We start from the raw sequence: 25,703 nt of genomic DNA, 5'->3' as shown, positions 1-25,703 counted from the left end.
CCATTTCCTTTTCTAGTTTCCACCCTTATTCCAGACACAGGTTTGTCTTTCATATCTTTGTCTTGTTTGGGGATCACCTTGGAGAATGGACTTCCCTGGTGGCTCAGAGGTTAAAGCATCTGCCTCCAAGCGGGAATCCCGGGTTCGATCCCTGGGTTGGGAAGATCCCCTGGAGAAGGAAATGGCAACCCACTCCAGTATTCTTGCCTGAAGAATCCCATGGAGGGAGGAGCTTGGTAGGCTACAGTCCACAGGGTCGCAAAGACTCGGACATAACTGAGTGACTTCACTTCACTTGGAGATCTGAGTTCCTATTAATACAACAGGTATATTTAGCATGTATTACTTAAGTTCTGTTACCCACTCCTCTTTCACATTTTGAAATAAGGCTACATTTACCACAGAGAAGCATATAAGGAGAACATCAGGCATCGGATAAGATAAAAGCCTCAGATGATCAGTCTGGTCTGTTCTTAGTCTTCCTGTTTGGCTGTGTCATAGAGAATCAGGAGGTACTAGCTGTCGCCTATGGTTACGCTGACTGTGTACTAGTTGAAGATGGCAGGCACGTAATTCTCCAGGAACATGCTGTTGGCACAGTTTCTATATAGGTACGTCTTGCCCACTGCCCAGTTGCCAATCACTACACACCTGAGAATCACTGCCCCGGCCCGTGAGCCGTACTGGGCATGGTCCCCTTACCTCACCTGAGAATCACTGCCCTGGCCAGTGAGCCATACTGGGCATGGTCCCCTTACCTCACCTGAGAATCACTGCCCCGGCCTGTGAGCCATACTGGGCATGGTCCCCTTACTTCACCTGAGAATCACTGCCCCGGCCCGTGAGCCGTACTGGGCATGGTCCCATTACCTCACCTGAGAATCACTGCCCCGGCCCGTGAGCCATACTGGGCATGGTCCCCTTACCTCTACCAGTCCCCTCACCGGCTGTGCATGCCTGCTGCCTCCCAGCAGTTAACAAGTGAAATTAAACTTTAAGAAAGTCTCATTTCTCAATTATGACAAGGACTATTTGGTCTTTATTATTAAAACAGAATAAAAGAGCAGATTAAAAACTTTGGTAGAAAATCAAATTTAACAATAAATCCTCAATTGTACAGAAGTACATTACTAAACATTCAAATGACTCCTTTACTAATAGTGACACTGGGACTGTATTTTATTTCATGAGATAAATGGAAAAACATACAACCCTATTTCAAGCATCATGTGGTAGAAATATACACAGTCTCTTACAATTATTTCCATGAACACTAAGTAAGACAACTCTGAAGATATTAATAAAAAGAAATTAAAGTCCTATTATTTTTAACTGATCTTATCTGGATAATAAGAAAGATTAGTGTGATTAAGAAAACAGATAAAGAAAACAAATAATAATTGCACAAAGTTTATTGTCTCTGTATCAAACTATCTGCTATGTAAGTATATATGGACCTTAAATGCTTCATTAAACAGATAACTGAAAATATTTAATTTCTAATACCTTCTGGTAAAGGTTAATGGAAAAAATACTAAACTAGGAATCAAGATAGTGAGTTTTCAGTCCTGATTGGGCCTCCAAAGCTAAAACATAGCACAAAACACAAACTGGATGTGTGTAAACTAAGGGGTCTGGACCAGATGCTAGGTGGTATGCCTTCCATTTTTAAAATTCTATCATACCAGGTATTCAAATACCTATTACAAAAGAACAGCATTCACAAATTTTAATATGAATTCAAAACACTGATTGGCTGGATAACAGTGTGACTGTATTCACTGTGATCACACATGAACCAGAAAAGCTTGTTTGATTGTTGTAATACCACAGAGGAAAAGCCTGCTAGTCATAATTAAAGAAGAATAGTGATAAAGCATTTCTTTGGAATTTACCAGTTGGAAATACTTCTTCCTTCTTTGACAAATAGGAATGACTGAGATTTTGGACCTTATAAATGAAGCTACTGGTTTTATATGATGATTGGTATTAAACACCTTACTGGACATCACCATTCACATACTTTGCTACAGTGAATTATTAGTGCTTCGTTGAATACATCTCTGTATTGGTTATTTCCTTTAAAAAAAATCAAGAAAATGATGCAGACTTTTATAGATCGGACTGCGGATTATTTTTGTTGTTGTTAGTGAAGAAAAATGATAATGCACTTTATTTTTCTTAGGAGGGATAACAAAAGGAGAATTATGAGTCATCGGTTTAGATGAGGGTACCCAACCCAAAGTGTGGCCTCCAGATTAGCAATGACATTACCTGGAAACTGGTTAGAAATGCAAATTCTTGGGCCCCATTCCAGACCAACTAAAACCATAGATTCTGGGGATGGACCCAGAAATTTGTTTTAAGAAGCCTGCCAGGTGATTCTGATGTACTTTGAGGTTTAGTTACCTTTATTTTGATGACCTACTTTATAAAACTTATATGTTTATTTTCTGCACATATCAAATATGTGACTACATGGTTAGCAAACATTTGGTTAAGAAACATTTTAAAATATAAAATCAAGCTTTATAACAAACTGTTACTGGCAAAACTTATAAAAAGTAAACTTGTTTCCCCTTTCCTATTTTACTTATCTTTCTCAGTTTCCCTCATCTCACTGAAATGCTGACTAGCTCCAGATTTGAGTAATTTTAACATCTACTTCATCATTTTTTTCAAAAAGCTCACGCTCAAACGGCAACTAGGAGTCATAGTAAACATTTCTTAGGTTTCCCTACAACCTCTTAAGGATTAGAGAAATTTTTAAAATAGAAAAACAAGCAAAACTGAAAGATTAAACCTATTCACCCAGCAATAGATACAACTGGGTCTGAGCTATTCTTAAAGGCTGGGAAGAAAGAAGTGATCACAGCCCTGTCCTTGGGAGTTTCCGTTTTATGTGTCATTGTTTTTGGTCTGGTGGCCCTTTTGACAAAAGGGATATTTTTAATATCTGCACAAGTCACTCTGCTGTTTCTCTACTTTTAAGCTGCCAATAAAGAGTACTAGGGTGCATGCTGATAATGAATATTAAAATAATAATTTATGAATTACTTAAAAAAGTATAATCATTTTAAAATTCTCCTAACAAGCCATGAGCTGTGAGTAAATGTAAAATCAGTAAAAAAAGAACTAGTTGAAGACAATATTTTTAAACAAAAGTAAATCTGAATATTTGCAAACATATTATTCAGTTTTATACACAGTCTTAGTAGTTATAAATTTTATACTTCATACTTCAAAGCAGTGGTTTATAAAGATTACACACAGAAATTATACTCCTTATGAAAAATGGAATATTATTTTTTTATCCTACTGCATTCTTCAAACAGACTTGTACTGTTCCATTCTGGAACTGTTTTCTTACTATACTAATAAATCGGGGCTTTCCTGGTGGTTCAGTGGTAAAGAATCTGCCTGCCAATGCAGTAGACGTGAGTTTGATGCCTAGGTCGGGAAGATCCCCTGGAAAAGGAAATGGCAACTCACTTCAGTATTTCTGTCTGGGAAATCCCATGGACAGAGGAGCCTGGAAGGCTCCAGTCTACAGGAACGCAAAAGAGGCAGGCACAACTCAGCGACTAAACAACAACAAGCAATTATATAATGCATACAAAGAGTTATAGTACTTAATATTTTTGAGAACTATTCAGGCATGTGCTAAGCATTTTACCCTATGTATGTATGTGTTTGTACGTATGCACATACAAATACATGCACATGGTATATATTTGCGTGCACATGCATGTTCACATATACATCCATAACTACCCTATTTAGTTCTTATTATGCCTTTGTAGGGGCTTCCCAGGTAGCTCAGCTGGTAAAGAATCCACCTGCAGTTCAGGAGACCTCCAGTTCGATTCCTGGGTTGGGAAGTTCCCCTGAAGAAGGGATAGGCTACCCACTCCAGGATTCTTGGGCTTCCCTGGTGGCTCAGCTGGTAAAGAAAAGTGAAAGTGAAGTCGCTCAGTCATGTCCAACTCTCTGTGACCCCACGGACTGCAGCCTACTAGGCTTCTCCATCCATGGGATTTTCCAGGCAAGAGTACTGGAGTGGGGTGCCATTTCCTTCTCCAGGGGATCTTCCTGACCCAGGGATTGAACCTGGGTCTCCCGCATTGCAGGCAGATGAATCCTGGTAAAGAATCCGCCTACAATGTGGGAGACCTGGGTTTGATCCCTGAGTTTGGAAGATCCCCTGGGGAAGGGAACAGTTATCCACTCCAGTATTCTGGCCTGAAGAATTCCATGGACAGAGGAGCCTGGCAGGCTACAGTCCATGGGTTGCAAAGAGCCAGACAGGACTGAGGAACTTTCATGTTCATATATATGCTTTTGTTTCCTCAATTATAAACTAAAAGATTATTATTTGTCTAAATCACAGAGTTTGGCAGATTCTAAATGTTAGCAGGTTTGCTCTTCTCCTAAATCTATGCTGTTAATCACTAACCTTACATATTTAAGTTTGAAGTTAGAGGCCTGCGTGGAACCAAGTAAATATATGTCTGGTTCACTGACTTTGGCTTTTGCTAAGATTTATGCCCAAAGGAGGATCTTTAAGACTTGGTATTTCTATTACAGATGGCACCTGAAGAAGATCATCAAAGCACTTTTCTTTACATTAGCTTCTCAGTTACAATTTCTTGAAGCCATCAAACTAGGAAGTTATATGGTAAACAGAAATCAGGCCAAAGTGACAGCTGATATATGTATACTAACATGTGTGTCCATCTGATCACTACAGTTTATATTTATACTGAAATGACTATAAGCTCAGTTAATTTGGGAAGACTCTGTGTAGGAATCTTAAATAATAAATTTAAATGGAAAAAGAAAAGCTTTTTAGGCTGCTGATAATAAGATATCAATAAGTAACTGCTCATCTTGTTTAAACACTGAGGCTTGTCTATTTCTAAATCCAATGATAATCCAAAAATTCTGAAAAAAGTTCATGTATACACATGTGAGTATTTGGTTTAATGAGGAAGAAGATAGTAATATCACAGAAGCAGCAGCTTGATGGAAAACATCTCTACTTTAGCATATAAATATAATTATGATACATACAGAGATGAAGATGGTTGAGTAAGAGATTCTAAAACTTCCCAAACAGTACTTCAAATGGCAAAATAGAAATCAGCTAATAGAAATTCTGGAGTTGAAAAGTACAATATTCACTAGAAGGGCTTCCCTGGTGACTCAGACATTAAAGAATCTGCCTGCAATGTGGGAGACCCAGGTTTGATTCCTGGGTCAGGAAGATTCCCTGGAGAAGGGAATGGCTACCCACTCCAGTATTCTTGCTTGGAGACAGGGCTTCCTGGGTGGCGCTAGTGGTAAAGAACCCACCTGCCAAAGCAGAAGATTTAAGAGATGTGGGTTCAATCCCTGGGTTGGGAAGATCTGGAGAAGAAAACACAACCCACTCTAGTATTTTTTCTGGAGAATCCCATGGACTGAGGATCCTGGCGGGCTATAGTCCATAGGGTTATAGCACAGAGTAAGACATGACTGAAGTGACTTAGCACACAGCACAGAAGAGAGAAAAGAGAAGAAAGAAGATTTAGAGAAATAATGACACAAACTTCCCAAAAATGATTAAAAAAATTAATTTGCACATTCAAGAGCTTAAACAAAATCCATACAGTGTAAGAAAGATCCACACCTAGATATATCGTAGCCAAACTACTGAAGACCAAGAATCTTGAAAGCAGTGAAAGTAAAACAATTCATCACATAGAAGGGATTCTCAATAAGATTATCAGTAGATTTCTCATCAGAAACTTTGGAGTTCAGAAGTTAGTAAGATGATGCTTTCAACATTAAATGTGGAAAGAAAACTCAATCTACTATTCAATATCCAGCAAAATCACCATGTAAAAAAAGAAGAAACTAATACATTCCCAGATAAATGATAACAGAGTTTGTTGCTAATTGACCTGCCTTTTAAGAAAAACCAATGGGAGTCCTTCAGGCTGCAATAAAAGGGCACTTGACAGTAACTCAAATCCATATAAATAAAGAGCATTGATAAAGGTAATTACATAAGTAAATGCAAAGACAGTGTAAGTGTCCTTTTTTAAAAGCAACTTTTCACCTGATTTAAAAGGTAACTTCATGAAGAATTATAAAATGTGCTGATGGTTTACAATGTATAAAGATGCAATTTCTATGACCACAATAGCAAAAAGGAAGCAGGAAGGAAAAGAACCAAATTAAAGTTTTTACACACTATTGAAATTAAGTTGGTGTCCATTATAAAGGAGATAGGTCCTGGGTGTTCTTTGGAAGGAATGATGCTAAAGCTGAAACTCCAGTACTTTGGCCACCTCATGTGAAGAGTTGACTCACTGGAAAAGACTGATGCTGGGAGGGATTGGGGGCAGGAGGAGAAGGGGAGGACAGAGGATGAGATGGCTGGATGGCATCACTGACTTGATAGACGTGAGTCTGAGTGAACTCCGGGAGTTGGTGATGGACAGGGAGGCCTGGCATGCTGCGATTCATGGGGTTGCAAAGAGTCGAACATGACTGAGTGACTGAACTGAACTGATTTATATGCTATATTCCTGCATATGAAAGGCATATAGTATGTTTCAGGTATAATTATGATTCAAATGCCAGAGTTCTTTAAGTTATCACAGAGGCATGGTGTTTTAAAATAGAAATATTTCTAGAGGGCACCCACAACTATAAATGTGATCCTATTTTCCAAATTAAATGTAGATGTGCTAACTTCAACTCCATTTCTAAAAACAAAACTGTATTTCTACCCTTGGTATGATAAGATCTGAATCCCCTACATATATACATACATACATACCATATTCATTAAAATATATCTAATTTAGACAATTATATAGTAAAATATAATTATAATTTGCTCAACTAGAAAATAGTCAAAGAATTTGAATAAATTCTCCAAATAAGAGATACAAATAGCACTACAAAATATGCTAACCTCATTAATCACTAAAAAATGCAAATCAAAATCAGGAGATATCACTTTTCACTCAATAAAATGACTATAATAAAAAAGATACTAACAAGTGTTGGTGAGGATGTGGAGAAATTGAAACTCTCATACTTGGCTGGTGGGATTGCAAAATGGTTCAGGTACTTTAGAGAACATTGGCAGTTCCTCAAAATGTTAAACACAGTTACTATATGACACAGCAATTTCAGTACTAAATACACACTCAAGAGAAACGAAAATCAATGTCCACGCAAAAGCTTGTATGTAAATGTTCATACAGCATTATTCAAAACAGCTAAAACTGGAAGCAACCCAAATGCTCATCAATAAATAAAAGAATAAATAAAATGTGTCATATCCATAATTGAATATTATTCAGCCATAAAAAAGATGCATACTATAACATGGATGAACTCTGAAAACATGCCAAGTGAAAGAAGCTAGATACAAAAGGTCACGTATATTATGACAGCATTTATGTAAAATGTCTAGAATAGGCAAATCCAGAGAGATAGAAATCAGATTATTATTTGCCAGGGGCTAGGGAGAGAAGGCAATGGAGTGGGGCAGTGACTACTACTGAGAATGGAATTTCTTTTCGGGGTGACCACTATGTTTTAAAATTGGACACTGATAATGGGTTCAAAACTGAATAGACTAAAATTCAATGACCTGCAGACTGTAAAAGAATAAACCTTTTTTTTTTTTTTACTTTACAATATTGTATTGGTTTTGTCTTACATCAACATGAATCCACCACGAGTGTACACGTGTTCCCAATCCTGAACCCCCTTCCCACCTCCCTCCCCATACCATCCCTCTGGGTCAAGTGCAAACATTTTTCTATGTGAATGCTATCCAAATAAAGCTGTTACTAAAAAAAAAAAAATCATAGAAATTATGGCTACAAAAAGTGAAGTTAGCCATGATGAATAAGGGAATAGATACAAGCAAAAATAACATAGAGATGGAGACCATAGCAATTCATGTCAGAGAGAAGAGCCTTGATTCTGACTGTGGAAATGCACAAAAGAGGTCATATTGTGAAAATGTAACAGAAGGAGTAAACAATATATGTCGAACATAAGAGAAATAGATAAGTTGAATATATCACCAAGGTTTTGTCAGTAAGAACTAAGCAGCTGGTAGTGTTAGTCACTCAGTCGTGTCCGACTCTTTGTGACCCCATGGACTGTAGCCCCCAGGCTCTGTCCATAGGATTTCCCAGGCAAGAATACTGGAGTGGGTTGCCACTCCCTTCTCCAGGATGCTGGTAGTATTAGTGACATACAAGTGCAAAGTTCAGTTCAGTCACTCAGTCATGTCCGACTCTTTGTGACCCCATGGACTGAAGCACGCCAGGTTTCCCTGTCCATCACCGACTCCTGGAGCTTACTCAAATTCATGTCCATTGAGTCAGACATGACTGAGTAGGACAACCATCTCATCCTCTGTCATCCCCTTCTTCTCCCACCTTCAATCTTTCCCAGCATCAGGGTCTTTTTAGATGAGTCAGTTCTTCGAATCAGGTGGCCAAAGTATTAGAGTTTCAGCTTCAGCATCAGTCCTTCCAAAGAATATTCAAGACTGATTTCCTTTAGGATGGACTGGCTGGATCTCCTTGCAGTCCAAGGGACTTTCAAGAGTCTTCTCCAACACCACAGTTCAAAAGCATCAATTCTTCGGTGCTCAGCTTTCTTTATAGTCCAACTCTCACATCCATACATGACTACTGGAAAAACCATAGCCTTGACTAGACGGACCTTTGTCAGCAAAGTAATGTCTCTGCTTTTTAATATGCTGTCTAGGTTGGTCATAACTTTCCTTCCAAGGAGCATCTTTTATTTTTTATTTTTTTAAGGAGCATCTTTTAATTTCGTGGCTGCAGTCACCATCTGCAGTGATTTAGGAGCCCAAAAAAGTAAAGTCTGTCACTGTTTCTATTGTCTCCCCATCTATTTGCCATGAACTGATGGGACCAGATGCCACAATCTTGGTTTTCTGAATGTTGAGTTTTAAGCCCACTTTTTTACTCTCCTCTTTGACTTTCATCAAGAGGCTCTTTAGTTGTTCTTCGTTTTCTGCCATAAGTATGGTGTCACCTGCATATCTGAGGTTACTGATATTTTGCCTGGCAATCTTGATTCCACCTTGTGCTTCATCCAGACTTAAATTGAAGAAAGTAGGGAAAACCTCTAGACCATTCAGGTATGACCTAAATAAGTCCCAAGGAAGGTGGTAATTTTATTGAGCTGTACTCATTTTCAGGTTCTTTGGTTACCAAATGGTTAACAGCCTATATATTTATTATAAAGATTTTTCTAGTAGAATGGAGAAAGAAAAGAATAATTAAGATTAGAAACATCAACTAAGGAGTCATTCATGCTTAAGGTACCAGCTGACACTTGAGTGTGTGCAATGAGTTTTAAAAGTAGGTCTCAAGGAAGAAGGGAAAAGTCCAATCACCTCATTCTTGGGTGATTACCTTTTCATTCCTGTTCTTTTTAGTCCGGTTCTTCAAACAGCTGTCTGTGGCATGTGGGTAGCATAGTTTGAAGCATAGCAGGTGTTTGTAATTTCCTTTCTCAAGGTCACAGGTGACTCTGCCAGTGCACTAGAAAAACCACAGCTTCTGGGCCCCTTTCTTCCCACCAAACCCCAAGATCCCCTTCTCACATCCAGATTACTCTTGTTACTTATGTGTCTTTAACCCACCCCACAGCTATGAGAACTGAAGTGCCACTATTCTGAGGAAATCTAAGGCCCTATCCACTAACCTCAAATCATATCTGATTAAAACTTCTTGATGGGTAGATGGGATGTTTTCCAAGAAACAAAGTTTGCAATTGGCTTTCTTAGGCAACATCCATGGTAGATGATGAAGAGGGAGGAATCTGTATTTGGCTCTTTCCTATCCTCAAGGTCCTCATGACTCTTCTTAGGTGTCATTCTGGTCAGTTCTATCAGTACTGCTCAGCCGTCTACTCTCTTCATTACCACCCCTGTCTAATGCCATTACAAGCTACAGTGATGATACAAAGATAGGATGAGATAATACACACTACACAGCAGGGTTTTAAAACCTAACAATTATTTTTATAGGTATTAACTGCTGCTAATATTACCTGAGCTGCTCCCAGTTTCCACAGAATCTGCTTTGTGCCATTGACTGACATTTGAGTGTGATGGTTTAATAGTATAAAATGGTTCTGCTCTTAGGGAGTTAATATTTTTGGCTCATCTATCACAGTGCATTAACACATTCAATTAAAATGTTTCCACAAGACTCTTAAAGATCTTTTGTGTTTCAGTTTCTCTACTGGCAAATGATGATGATGATAATGATAATGCTTTTATCTTACAGAATTAATCCATTCATGAAGCAACCTACATAAAACATTTTCCATAGTGAGTGGTACATAGTGAGTGCCCAACAAATGTTAGGTATGGTTGTTATTACTCAACTCCTAAAGTTCTTTATCAAAGAGGAATGGTGTTTTGCAGTCAAATACTTCTGCAGTACTTCAAATATAATTGTATTTTCCAAACAAAATATAGATCTATGAACTCCAAGTCTATTTCTGAAAAGGAAATTTATTTCCTGGTTTGTCAAAATAAGCTTTGAATCCAAAAAGTGCACTTAAGAGAAGTCTGCTCATGTCATATTACCAGGCCAAGATACGGTGACGAGAAAACTTTATAAAGTTTAATTAAAAACACAGAACAAGAAGTTTCAATCCCTCTAGGGACTTATCTACTTAATCTTTATGTATTAAACTAACGGGTGACCCAATAATGTGGTTACAACAAAAGGTGTCTGCATTCTTGGAAGACTGATCTCTGGGGACACTGAGAAACTGGGAGGATAAAAGGCGTCACAGGAAGAAAAAACCTGGTGAACTCATGTATGTTTATCAAGGTGAGGAAAGAATCTATGGAACATGAGATAGATTGGGAGATAGCAAATGTCCATCTAGGCAGAAAACATAGAGGACTAGTTTGATAACTTATGATTAAATTTTCCCCAAATAGAAAACAATATCCCATAAAATGATAAGTCTGAAATTTTTTTCTAGGTAATTGCTTCATTTTATAGCATGATCGACTCAAGTTTTGGTTTCAGTTATATAATATATTTAAAGCTTCCTTACAGGGATCAAATTTTATATTGATTAAAAGGAAAGTTTCAAGTAATCATTAAATCTTATTTTAATAGACAGGCAAGTAAATGTTTTGCTAAAGGACAATGCAATGTTACACTGAAACTGCTTTTAAACAGTAATATTCCCCAAGCAAAATGGCTTTTATTTATAAGACATTTTGTTGATTATAAAAACTTTAACCACTGCTGCTGCTGCTGCTGCTAAGTCATGTCAGTCGTGTCCGACTCTGTGCGACCCCATAGACGGCAGCCCACCAGGCTCTGCCGTCCCTGGGATTCTCCAGGCAAGAACACTGGAGTGGGTTGCCATTTCCTTCTCCAATGCATGAAAGTGAAAAGTGAAAGTGAAGTCGCTCAGTCATGTCTGACTCCTAGTGACCCCATGGACTGCAGCGCACCAGTCTCCTCTGTCCATGGTATTTTCCAGACAAAAGTACTAGAGTGGGGTGCCATTGCCTTCTCCAAAAACTTTAACTGACCATAGATAAAGAAAATTTTGCCTTTTTGATTTTGTTTGGTTGGTCAATATTTTTCTAATGTTGTGAATAAAGACAGTTAACAAAGGGCATTACAAAATCTTCTCATGTTACAGAGTTGAGGAGTGACCAGGGCTGAAAAAAATAATCAGGATTCAAAAGAATAGTGAGTAAAAAATAAACTGTTGAAATTCAACAAGGATAAATGGACCACAGCACTTAGGGCTAAACAATAATAGTGGAAAGCTGAGAGATTACTGTGAGCTAGACAGTACTGAGCTCAGTACTGTGAACAGCACCACCCTCTGAGGTGGGTGCTATTATTACCTCCTTTCAACAGATGGGCATACTGAGGCACAAACGGGTAAATAATGGGAAGACAGGTTTGACAGTAAATTTTTTAAAATATCAAGAAATTATTTTTAAAATCAATATCAAACACAGTATCCAGATGACAGAAACCCAAAATATCACTCTTTTTCATATCACAACTAGAATATTAAGTTCAGTTCTGGATGCCACTTTCTAAAGAACGTGAACAAACTGGATGGATTCAGTATAGATTCAGTAGGATTAAATGGATGGAATTATCTTAAAAAAGAGACGGTCAAGATGAGACAGACAGGCCCAAACATCTCAAGAGCCATGTTTATAGAAGAGGAAGCTGACTTGTTCTGTAACGATCTAGAAGCAAAGCAAAATCAAGATACTAATCTTTTGTAGTAAAGCACAAAACTTGAGTAATTAATGAAAACACAGAGTTTCTAAAGTAGAAGTAATTTTTGTTTTCTAGGAAAGAATGTATCCACAAGCAAGGGGACTGTTTTTTTTTTTTTCCAGTAACCAGTGATACATCCTTCTCATATGTTGAAGCTAAAGGGCTAAAGATGTGTAGAGATTAGAAACACTGCAACGGTTTCATCAAAATATCCCAGTATTAGCAGATAGTGCAGTCTCTGGCAAACATCAAGAACTCCAGAGGCTCTTGGGTAACATGTTAACTAAAAGGAAAAAGAATTTCCTGGCTCTATATTTACTATTTGTGTGACCCTAGGGAAGACACTTATCTTTTCAGTGCCTCAGTTTCGTAATTTATGAAATCGGGATAATAATAAGGGATAATACTATTTATTAAAGAATTACACAGATGAAAAGAAAGTAAGTATAAAGATACACTGGCAACACAGTAAGTAGTCAATGCACATATAATTATGATGAACAATCTTGGAGGTTTGGGATCATTATGAACACTAGTAATATAAATAATAGCTAGTGATACCACGTGTAACGCAGTTGACAGTTCTCATATTGTAGTGCTGAACAAGAACATGGAAAACCTCTCTTTTAGTGGTGTTTACGAGGGGAGACAAAATTCCATAATTTTTATAGGCCTTTCTGCTATAAAGCCTTGCATTCTGTAGAATGAGGCTTATGAAAAATGCAGTTGTTTCAGACTACTTAAAATCTATGGAACTTATAACTAGAGTGCTGATAGAAACTAACAATTCTAATCAAAGCACTAATATAGTATTAAACCTCTGCTGGTATCTGCACCCAGCATGACTGTTAAGTCAGGTCCATGAAAAAATTTACTTTCAGTAGAGACCAGTTAATCAAAATTAAAAACCCAATCAGGTTTTAGATTTCTTCATCTCTCAAACAAAACAATTTTTCTGAAATTAAGGGAAATGTTTTTGCAGCTTCTTCATTTGTACTAGCAGCTATTGAAGCTACTAAATCAGCCATTAGCAAAAGGCATTTCAGATTTTTTTCTAAAATTACTCAGTCTTTCCATTTGGTTAGGAGAAAAGCCTGCCTTTGATGGCTGTGAACTTAAACCATGCAGGAAAAAGTCTGCAATCTTATTGACATCGTTCATCTATTTACTAACTGCACGTTGGCTACTTTGTATTACAGAAACACAAGCTGCACTTACAGTGACAGGAAGTACTACTCCAAAGAAACAGGCTAGAGGGCTAGCAAATGTTCTGAGTGGGGCATATCGCTACCTCCCCTTATGGCATTTAATGGAGCTCCTGCCTTCCGGCTCCTGTCTTCCTGTCTTCCCAGTTTAAGTTCCCGAGGGAACAGACTCCTTTCCAGCACTTGCTCTTTTTGCTGTTTTCAGGGGGGAAAAAAATGACCAAAATAATTCCTCTGGAGTCAGGTCTCAAGGGAACCATGTGTTCATACTTTTAGACATCTCACTAGCCTAACTAAGAAAGTACTTCAGCTAGAATCTAAAATGGAAAGATTTTCATTTTAGTTTTTTTTTTTTTTTAATGCTTTGGATGTACTGTTTTAGGAGATTTATGTACTTTTGAATTATTCTTGATTCATAGTTTTGATGAGCTGATTCCTCAACTTCTACCAGTTTATATAACTGAACATGTTTTTATTTGTATGGGAAAGATAGTCAGAGACTGAAAAGAGCCAAATAAATTACTGGGTGCTCTTTCAGTAGAGCCCCAGGCAGCAGGATCAGTGTCCCTTCTTCTCCCTGCTGTACTGCACATACTCTCCAACCCCTGCTGAGTTAAACAGTTATCTGAACACCATATTCTACTGCTTGGCATCATTTCACCAAGCACTGGGCTTATGAAACTGGAGAGATTTGGTTGGTACTGAAAGGACTTAGGTTTTTGATCTACTAAAGACAACTAACCCATGTCCATTAATTAAGCAGCATGGAATTTCTAGTAGCAATGGTGGTGATGGGCATTTGTCAGCCAATTCAGTAGACACAAGTGAGCGCGCTCTATTCTAGATATATAGTAAATGGGTGAATTCTGAGTCCTGAGAACAGAAGGAATGAGAGAAATGATCAGTGATTATTCAAGTGATGACTATCAGAAGTTTGTTTAGTTTTTCTTCTTTAATATGTTTTCTTGGAATAGTAAGAGCAGATAAAAAAGACCCAAAAGTATACCTAAAAGATCAGCTTCTTCAAACATCCTCATTTTACCAACTAGAAAAGTTTTAAGTACTTAGTAAGCCATTACCCAACTCACTGGACATGAGTTTAAGCAAACTCCAGAATATAGTGAAGGACAGGGAAGTCTGGTGTGCTGCAGTCCATGGGGTTGGACATGACTTAGTGACTGAACAAAAACAACAAAGGAATCTTGCTACAGCTGCCCTTACACTACTCCTTTGTCAAATGCTAAAATACAGTCTGCATCTTTCTCTCCATTGAGGTTCCTGGATTTTTCCCTTCCTCTGAGAAACATTTTGAAAGTAATAATGCTGCATAAATACAAAAACTTAACTTTTCATTTTTGAAGAATGTAGAAAAAGAAACATTTACTTCATTGTTCTATATAGGTTTCTTTCATGGCAGCCCTTTTACACAACATTACTTTCTTTTGTGTAAGTCAACAATATACACACAAGGCTATGTTAACTGCTATTGCATTTTCCATCCTCCTCTCAAGACAGGTTTCCTAAACTGCTTCCAGTTCATCATGCTTCCATTCTGCTCCCAATCTCCCAAACATTTCTGACTACCCATGACAGCACAAAAACACCCTCTATTTAGACTCCCCTGGCTTCCAAGATGCTACACAACTCCTGACTTTCTATGTCTCTCTTCTCTGTCTTCCATGGGGCTTTTTCCAACCTTCTGAATATGGACATCCCTGAGGTCTAGGCTAGCTCTTTGCGCTTATTTCTATAGTTTCAGTCTTTATTCATTTAAACTGTACATGCTGACAATCTATAAGAAATGGTGACGAAAGCAGACATGGCCCCTACTTTCAGGAAACTTACATCCATTTGACTGAGGAAGACAAAAAGATAAATATGAAAACAACTGAACAAAAAATTACAAATTGAGCTAAACATTAAGAAGGGAAAAAAGGTGCAATAAAAAAGACTAAGTGGGGAATATCTACTTCAGATAGAGTGCTGAAGGAAGATCCTCTGAACGCCTGACATTTACTGGGATCTAAAGAAAAAGCCCATTATGCCAAAGGGAGTGTATATTCCTGGCAGAGAGGCCAAATGTTCAAGGCTGATAGGTGAGTGTGAGAAAGGCTGGCTGTGTTCCAGAAACTCAGAGCAGAGGATATCATAAGTTGATGCTGAAGAGGTAGGCAGAGACCAAATCATGCAAGGCCCTGTAAGCCCCAGGAAAGGATCTGGGGTTTATTCTACATGTAAGAGGAAGTTATTGAGGAGTGTTAAAAAGGACAAGGATAATCCATTCTGACTCTCATTTTAGAAAGTTCATTTTGGCTGCTATGACTTACAGAATGGATGGATAAGGTGCTCACACATTTAGGACTGCCCAAGACAGTCCTAGTTTATATGTTTGTTGTCCTGGTGTAACTGGATTTCTGCATTAACTCCCAGAAAAAGCCACAATATGCAATAAATACATACATATGAAAAGAGAAAAAGAAAGGAGGTTGATCAAGACACAGGCAGGCCTTTGAGGCAACATTTATCAGATTTCCTGGCTCTTGGTTTCCATGCTCTAGCTGGGACTCTGGGGTCCTCCCTTGGATTCTAGACCTTAGGGTTGGGACATGGTCTTGTTCTTATTATCTGGCCATCTCCTGTGATGAAATAATATTCAATATCTGTTATAGAGAAACATATTGAGTGGAATGTATCTCAACTCATTCATTCCTCACAACGATCCTTGAAGTAGGTATTATCCTCATTTGCAGATAAAGAGATAAAGAATCTTGTCTGAAGTCACATGGAGTAAAAGTGGCCAAAGCAGGACTTTAAGCCAGGACATCTGGTCTGGACTCAGTGTTCTTAAGCCCTCTTCTACAATTACTCCTCACTGCAGGAGACCTGGACATGTTTAGAGAACTAAAAGTAGCTCAGAGCAGCCAGCGTTAACATGGGGGAAAAGCTGGAAGTATGTCTAAAAAGGTAGCAAAAGGCTTCAAATCACATGCTACATAGCTTGGCCTTCAACTGGCAGGAGATGGGGTGCACCCCAAGACCTTTAACATACGATATTTATGCCTTGGATATGGGCTTCTCTGATGGCTCAGTGGTAAAGAATCTGCCTGCCAATGCAGGAGACGTGGGTTCGATCCCTGGGTCGGGAAGAACCCCCGGAGAAGGAAATGGCAACCCATTCCAATATTCTTGCCTGGACAATCCCATGGACTGGGGGCCTGGCAGACTACAGTCCATGGGGTTACAAAGAGTTGGACACAATTTCTCAACTAAACACCACCACCAATGCCTTGGATAGATAACTCTGTGGAGAACAAACTTGGGAGATGAGTAGAAACAGTCTGGTTTCTGGCCAAGCTTTTTCTAAAGACTGGATATCTGCCTCCTTCCAGGACGAGGCCTTTGGACACCTGTTGTGAAGAGTCTGCTTGCTCCCCATCCATGATGATGTGTGGGATTGCCACAACTGAGGCCTGGGCCCTCTGACCATTGGAGCTCTCTTCTGGAGCCCAGAGCTGTGCAGTGCGGTTCTCTCAAGCAGAACAAATGCAGATCTTCAAATTCATCCTCTTTTCTGAGGTCCAAGCCTATATTCTCAGTTCTCTACTGAACATTTCTACTTGTACATGGCCTATGGTTATGTGAAATTTAACACGTCTAATACAGAATCTATTCTTCTCTAAACATCATCCTGTATCCCTATTTTAAAAAAATCTGTTAACAGCCATCATTCTCTCAGTAACCTGTGTCTGTCTCCTATGTTACCTTTTTTCTTTTGAGTTTCCAACACTGACTCTAGTTTCCAAATATTTCTCGTAAGCATACTTCTATTTCCATTTCTACTGTTCTTTCCTTATTCAGATCCTTAACACCATGGAAAGCGGATTATGATAGCTTTACAGAGCACCTACTTTTTTCTGGTCTCCACTACCTGCAATTTCATGTGTGCTTTTAATTTTTTTAAAAAACATCACCCCTTGATCATATTATTCTCATCCTCAAATGCCTTACTGTTGCTTATACTGAAGAAGTCTCAATTCTTTATCTAACATCCAATGATCTTGATAAATCATGTCCCAATTACCTTTTCTTAATCTATCTCATGTTCTGAAAAGCTCTGCTTCATGCCAACTGTCTCCATCTATAAACTTTGTGTACTTTCCTTTCCTTACTATTTTCAGTCACACTGTTACTCCAGTCTAGAATATCCTACTCCTTTTAAAAATCCCGTATTTCCTTTATGATTCAGTTAAGCACCTTTCTACTCTAAATTGCCTTCCCAAACTACTTGAGCCCTGGAAATTCCTATGGCACTCAAATCCCATCCCATATTCCTATACTTGAGTACAAGCTGCCTGGTGACATGACATCTGTACTCATTGCCCTGAACTTATATTCAGTTCATGTGTTGAGGTTTAACTGTTTACAGGCCTTCCTGGTTGCTCAGACAGTAAAGAATTTGCCTGCAGTGCAGGAGGCTCAAGTTCAATCCCTGGGTTGGGAAGATCCCCTAGAGAAGGGAATGGATACCCATTCCAGTATTCTTGCCTGGAGAATTCCATGGACAGAGGAGCCTGGTAGGCTACAGCCCATGGAACTGCAGAGTTGGACATGACTGAGCAACTAACACTTTCATCTCACCTCACTTTCAAATGAGACCAAGAGCTACTCAGAGACACAAAACATGCTTATACTTTTCTATATTGCTACTTTCCTCATACAACTCTCACAACTACCCAGCACTTGGTATTGTACTGTTCTATGGGTACTGTATACATAATGTTTGTTGATAGTTTAGAAAATAAATTCCTATTATGCCACTGTTGTGTGACAATTCTCCAGGAATATAACACTTTCAGAATTTTAAAACTTTGTCAGGTAGAGGAATTTAGCAAAGTCAAAAGAGATTTGGGGAAAAATCTGATAAAAACAGATGTCAGTAAAGTATGCTAATGGGAAAAATCAACATAAGCTTCATAATTTACAATGTCTGGAGAAAAACATGCAGATACTTAAGAAAAATGTTACAGACAACTCACAAGTGGTCTTTAAAGAAACCTATTTTGGACTTACACTTGAATTTCAATAGAATTGCTCTGAATTGCTACTTTATTGATAAGTGAAAACAGATTCTTTTATGACTTAAGTTATAAAAGCTTACAGTTTATCAGTTCCCTCTCCACCCTGCAATTACCTTCAGGAAGAGATTGGCCATAGGCTCTGTTTTATGAGTTTTATAGGGGCACATTCACCGTAGTTTACATACTATGAATTCCTGGAAAATTCTATAGATTAGAGAAAATAAAGTGCTTCTTTGGATCAAAGACATTTCACTTGAACTCATATATTTATCTATAAACAAGCTGCCTCTGACAGTATGTTAAAATGTGAAAGGCATATTTTATGTAAACATATGTATAAAGTGTATTAAGCTAATATGTAATAATGCAATACGTAGCAATCTTGTGAACCCAGAGTGAAATAAACAATGATAATAATCTAACAACAAAAACAACTCAAAATGTTGTAGAGTTAATATCATATAAACCATAATCATATAATGCAAAAGAGGCTCAGAAAAAAGTTTAATTTGCATGTATATTTATTAACAAGTGTACTGTTAAGGGCAAGCAACACTGCAAATATCTCAGATATATTTTCAGAATAGGAAAATACTCTAAAACACAGTAAAGTGAACCACTGATGAAAAATCATGTAACAAAAGTTTATCAATCAAACCCTTAGAAAACCTAGAGGGAGTTTAACTGTGGAATAAATGAATAGCTTGTTAAATTGGTCTTACAACAATGAAGAAAAATGAATCAACATTTAAATTTCCAATCAAGCTATGATATTTTAATTCTTAATAATTTATGCAACACTTAGATGGCTAAAGTGTTCTATAACTGGTATAATTCTTATGAGACAGCCTGGAGTTTGTTTCAACTCATGGTAGATGTGCAGACTTCTACGAAAACATAAGCTATAATTTTGTAAACGGACAAAAAATCCCTCTGTTAAAGAAAAGTGGTTCTCATTAATGGAGGTTGTAAGATCACTGAATAAAATTAAAAAAAAGAAATAGTATTAACATTACATGTTTGGAATGTATGAACAGAAGTTTTGGGCTTCCCTGGTGTCTCAGACAGTAAAGAATCTGCCTGCAATGCATGAGACCTGGGCTTGATCCCTAGGTAGGGAAGATCACCTGGAGAAGATCCTCCAGTATTCTTGCCTGGAGAATGAATCTCATGGACAGAGAAGCCCGGCTGGCTACAGTCCATGGGGTCGCAAAGAGTTGGACACCCCTGAATGACTAGACTAACACTTTCACTTCTCAGTAGAAACTTTACAAAAATGATTGACTACAATAGGCCATATTGATGTTATTTGAATTTTATCTTACCTGTTTTCACTGGAAGAGATTCAAAAACAGTTTTCCTCAAATCACTAAAAATTCTTTATATGTTCAATATGGTTTACCATGTTTTAATTCCACCAGAAAATAGGAAAAGCTATGGGAATTGCTGTGCATATGACTGTACATTAAGGGGCAGGTAGATTTTAACCATGTTTCTTGTGTAATAACTTACAATAAGAAAAGACCAAACATGTGGGTGGAAGACTTCCTTATGCTAGTTGCTATTTCTCTTTGGTTTGCAAATAAGTCCTTTATTTAAAGTAACTATGGGACTCAAGCCTATGCTGATTTAACTATTAACTAACTTTTACACCTGCCTTTCAGGGTTCAGACAATGACCTCTGATTAATCTGAGTTTGATATTATCCTTAACTTCCTATAGGCTACAAGCAGGTGCAGCAACTAGCTCTTAAAGTGGCATGATCTAGTTATTTCCACATAAACTAATATTAGGGTTTCCAGGTGGCTAGGTAGTAAAGAATCTGCCTGCCAATGCAGGAGGCTCGGGTTTGAGCTGGGATCGGGAAGATCTGGAGAAGGGAATGTAACCCACTCCAGTATTCTTGCCTGGGAAAGCCCATGGACAGAGGAGTTTGGCACGGCTCCAGTCCACGGGGTTGCAAAAGAGTTGGACATGACTTGGCGACTAAACAACAACAACAATCTTAATATTATGATTGTATCATGTCTTATTTGCTTTTCCTATAATAGTAACATGCCTGAGTGAATACCATTCAGGCCACAAATCAGTGAAAAGAAAGCCACATGTTTTTGCATCAAATCTGAGCTAAGATATTCAGTATAAAGAAAATACAAAATCTGTAGTATGTGAACAGGCAAAACAGACTACCTATACAAAGGGATAACTATCATACTGATATTTACTGTCTCTCCCAAGCTACTAAATGACAGAAGGCATCTTAAGATGATCAGTTTCCAAGTGTTTTGAAGGGAAAAGGACTAAAACCCCTGGCAAGCTGTCTCGTGCAAAGACAAATGAGAGATATTTTAAAATATGCAGATTGAGGTAATATAACTTTCAATTTATATTTCTTGAAAAAAAAAATAACTTGAAAATATACTCCTGGATATGAAAAAAAATGCAGAATTGTGAATGCAAAAAAAAAAAAATGTAGTGATTATAGTCAGTGAAGAAGAGAGGTTTGATTCTTCTTGGTGGACGAGGTCATGCCATTAGGGGACATTCTGTTTTACTTTGTATCAAAGACACCTGCAAATACAGATACGGTATTATGCGTGTCAAAAAGAAAAAAAAAAATCTAAGTAAATTAAAAGTCATGTAATAAGTGGAAAAAAGGAAACGAGTAAATTGAGTGAGAAAGAATATAGAACCAAGGGACAAAAGGGGTTTTATTCTTAGGCTAATCTATATTCACCTAATATAGGTGCATCCCACTTATAGTGCATCCCACTATAAGGCTACAGGATCAACCTGGTTACAGGTTCTCTGTAACCATGTATTTACAGAAAGGTTCATTCCAACTTGAAACATTAAGAAACATTTTTCTCCTTCATGGAGGCCTGAGAAAGTCTTGTTTCCTTCCCCTGCTGAATAGTCATACCTAGCATCTAGCACCCTCTTAGACCCCAGCCATTTCATGGTAGTACTTGGATGAAGAGAAAACGTAGAGAGGTTGGCTAGAAACGGGTGGCTAGGTATGAGACCAAGGGTCATTCAGAGCCTCAGCCATTCTGAAATGCTAGCCCACTCCCCCTTTACTTCTTCCCCCAGGCACAAGGAGTATCTCTCCTTTTCAGCCAGTACTGGCTGAAAAGTTTGAACATATATGTATCACGTTTTGTTAAATTTTTAGACAGACTTTTTCTTATTTCTTTTATCCCTAAATAGTTTCTTCTCTTAAACTCTTTAGGGAAAATAATGGCACACTGATACAAAGGATGGAAATTAGGTAAAATTATATTTCTATGAAAATTAGACTTTACCTACCCTTGGGCCCAGAAGAGACTGGGTAATGAACAGAGTTGTGATTCTGTTTAGCAGTTATGGAGAAAGGGCCAAGGGTAACTTTGGTAAGGCAGCAAGCTGCGGAACTGAGGGCAAGAGGAGAAAGCTTAATTTGCCAAAGAGAGACAGAAGGAGAGGAGCTCAGAAAGAGATGTCAGAAAGGAAGACTGGCTCAAATCGAACCTGGAGAATTAATGAGTGTTTGGAGAGTGTCTGTATAAACGAAGTATTTTCAAACTTATTGACTACACAGAATATATATATTATTAATATATTAGGAGCCACCATTTAATAATCCAACTGGGCAAACATAACCAAGGACCAACAACATCTAAACCATTATGCATTCGATTTTGTTCCTAATTCACTGGTGTCATTTTGAGATTAGGGCGATACTGCAAATGGTACTATCATTATTTCTCAGGATTTCATGAATATTTGGTTCTATTATCATTTAATCAACATGGGAATCTGCCATCGGCCTACAGGGTGAGACAAAAACACCTTCCAGGTTGCACTTTTCTGAGTTCCAAAATGTACAAAACACCCAGAAATGTAAGCAAGGTGCTGCAGAACAGCCTACAGGAATAAAATAAATTTCAAAAGTATATAACCAAATGAGATTATTCAAATAGCTTAAAATAGTAATTTTCTATAATTGCTAGCCTTCCTTTTTTTTTTTTAAGTCCATGACCCATTTTAATCTTAAAGTTCAAACAACAGACCATGTCCTAAATATGCCAGCATCACGGTAGGTACTGGCCACTTTCACAATGTTCATTCCTCATTGTTCATCCCATACAGCCCATTATACTCTGGGTCTAGTTTTATTAAATGGTCTTCAGTTTGGTAGAATCAGCTGTGGTGTCAGCACCTCTCATCCCAGACTGACGATGTATCTAGAAATATGGCTAAAACACCATTTTTTTATTCCCAATAGTTTAGATGCAAAGGGCAAAAGTAGCATTATTTGATACAATGATTTGGTGACTGTAGTTCTTGCTGCTGCCATCTTTTTTTTGCCTACTGTGAGCCCTTCTCAACCCATTTCTTTGCTCCTACTGGAGAAGGGGGTTTTGAGTACTTTGCTGCTATAGCCTTCTATTTTTAATATTAATGAATAAAATTTACATAATGTAATGGCTACTCTTTTAGCATACTCACTAAAGGATAAGTACACTATGCTCATGTACTTTTCATGATTATGCTAATGATTAATTCCTCAAACACCAGTCTTTTCTGAAGCCCCACACATTAAGTTACCAAACATGCTGAATCAATTATATGGACTTATTACAAACAGAAAATGGAATCAATTTGTCTGTGAGAAAAATATTGATTATCAATAAAATTCAAATACAGCTTAATACTTTCTTATTTTCTTAAAAATGGTATTTTACTAAAGCTTTCCTCACAATAGGAAATGCTGAATTGTATGGAGTACTTGAAAGATTTATTATATAGAAAGGATAAGAAACAATAATATGTTTAGTAAGAGATATACTCTAGCCTATTTTATATGAATCTTTGAAGTGGGGAACCAGCAACTGAAGTATATTTCATACATACAAATACTATGTACAGAGATTAAAAGGGAAATTTAATTGTCTTCCTTCAATACTATCTTCTATAATTATTTTTATATAGTAAATAGACACCATAATTATTAAACGTCTAGTTGTCTGGTCATAATAGAAGAGGGGTAAAATATTAGATTTCACTTCTCTAGTAATAAAGCATAGTAATCTACAGGAGAAATGAAGCATAATGGCCTACTTTCATTATTACAAAACATTCACCCTAAAAATCATGATGCTAGTGCACAAAATAACGCTCATTTTCACAAGGTTGTAAATCAATTTGCATAAAGATGTTAAGTACTTTACCAAAAGTATAAAGCTTCTTAAATTAAAAACCATTCTATTCATAACACTAATATAAATAAGTACTTATAAAATGGACAGAGCATCTTACTTTCCTGTATCTTAGCAAAAATTGGTAGTGTTTCTTCATTAAGGTTAATTTGTAAAGAGCTATAACTCTTGGCAAAAGGTAGGTTACAAGAGTTTTCTACAATGACATTTTGTGTCACTACAACCAGTATCATTTAGTGCCTTCTTAACAGTTTTAGCAATGCAGAAACAGACTGCCTTACCTTTGGTGCTGTATCTACATGGTGGTTACAAGGCTTTCTTTCTATGCTCATAATCCCTGTGAAATGAAAAGACTGTGAATATTTGCTTATTATACCTAAACATTTTATTTTAAAAACATTTGTGTCAGCAAGACATAACTCCTACAGCTTACAAGGAAAAAGCCTCATTTGGATGGCAGAATCCTTTAAAGTGGCATCATGAATTCTCTGGTCAGACACAGCTGGAGAGTTTAGTTAACTAAGAGACCTGACTTAAGGTGAGCAAAGCCAACTTCCCCATTCAGCTGTCACACAGCAAGAGCACAAGATGTGTCCTTACTCTGATCTTAGCTCAAAAATTATACCATTATCTTCCTCTGCTGCATTTCTTAGATCAAAGTTTTGCTTCTGTCTTGAGGTCATCAAGTTTTCATAGAGAAATATGAAAAGTCTATGAAAAGAATCACTTTCTTATTTTCACAAAAAGAATAAATAAATCTATTCAAATTTCCCTTTGATCATCTGACTTCCTACTATGATAGTCAGCTATTTATTCAATCACCACAGAGGTACTTGAAGAAAAAAGTTCCCTTCATTCTCTCCTTTAAAATGACAATATAGACTGCTAACCTTGAGAAAAATCATTTTACCATGCACAGATTTATCTTTTTGTTCCCACTGTCCTCTACTACATTCCTTTGTAATAAACATCTTCTAAGGATGTAACACACTGCATCTCATCTGTAAAGATACTGGTTCAAAGTCAAGGTCAAGTTTAAAATGAACACAGGTGTGGCTCTCATTTACTTTTCAATCTCTGTCAGTCAGCAAACCAACATGTGAGGAGTTTAATAGTTTGTTTAAATAATGCAGAGCAGGTTAGAAGTGAGAATTGCAAAGTACTGTCAATAGCAAATAGCACAATTCCTAGCTGAAACAAAACACTAGATACTCTCATCTGTAGGCCTTTAACTCATTTTTCTTAAAGGACAATAAATAAGTGAGATGAACACAAAGAAATCGCTTTTGGTCACTTTTGCAAGAATATCTTCAAAATGAACAAAGTGATTTAAACATGATTTAAAAACTAATTTGTTTCATTTAAAAAATATTCTTAATATCTACTGTTAGCCAGTGAAGTATAAACTACTATACTCTCCTTATTCACTCAACTAATATTTATTACAGTTTTAAGTGGCTATTTGGAACTCAGTGATAGAAGATAAATCATAACAGGGAGCTCAGCTCGGTGCTCTGTGATGACCTAGAGGGGCAGAATGGGAGGGTGGGAGCAAGGGGATATATGTACACATATGGCTGATTCAAGATGTTGTACAGCAGCAACTAATATGACATTGTAAACCAATTATGTTCCAATTTTTAAAAAACCATATAAAAATAAAAAAGATAAGATTATAAAGGATAAATTATGATTTCTGACCTTAAGAGGCTAGTAAAACAGGTATCCTTCTTTGAAGAAATACTAGATAGCAAATTAACAGCTCTGTCTTAAATGTATTAATAACTGTGTCTTTAAAGTAATTTTGATGGAAAGACATTTTTATTTATAGATAACACTGGCCTTGAATAAACAATTTAAAAACCCAAGTAAAACATATTT

General features: G+C 37.3%; 1 protein-coding gene across 17 annotated transcripts in view; it reads right to left on the bottom strand.

Moving 5' to 3' along the window:
- The window catches only part of AHI1 (Abelson helper integration site 1), a 219,105-nt gene that overhangs the window by 49,063 nt on the left and 144,339 nt on the right, over positions 1-25,703 (bottom strand). For 15 of the 17 annotated variants that reach the window (XM_025294490.3, XM_044924197.2, XM_006059263.4 and 12 more), the window contains one exon: positions 24,104-24,159. The exons of 1 other annotated variant lie outside the window; for it this stretch is intronic. In XM_025294490.3, the coding sequence (XP_025150275.3) occupies positions 24,104-24,159 (56 nt within the window). Of the gene's footprint in view, positions 1-20,571; positions 21,193-24,103; positions 24,160-25,703 lie in introns of those variants that run through there. One more of the 17 variants, XM_006059271.4, reaches the window with a different exon arrangement.

This window comes from Bubalus bubalis, chromosome 10, assembly GCF_019923935.1.
Source record: "Bubalus bubalis isolate 160015118507 breed Murrah chromosome 10, NDDB_SH_1, whole genome shotgun sequence".
NCBI lineage: Eukaryota > Metazoa > Chordata > Mammalia > Artiodactyla > Bovidae > Bubalus > Bubalus bubalis.
Note: the sequence above shows the minus strand (reverse complement) of the source record. Positions and strands in the feature narration are given on the sequence as shown.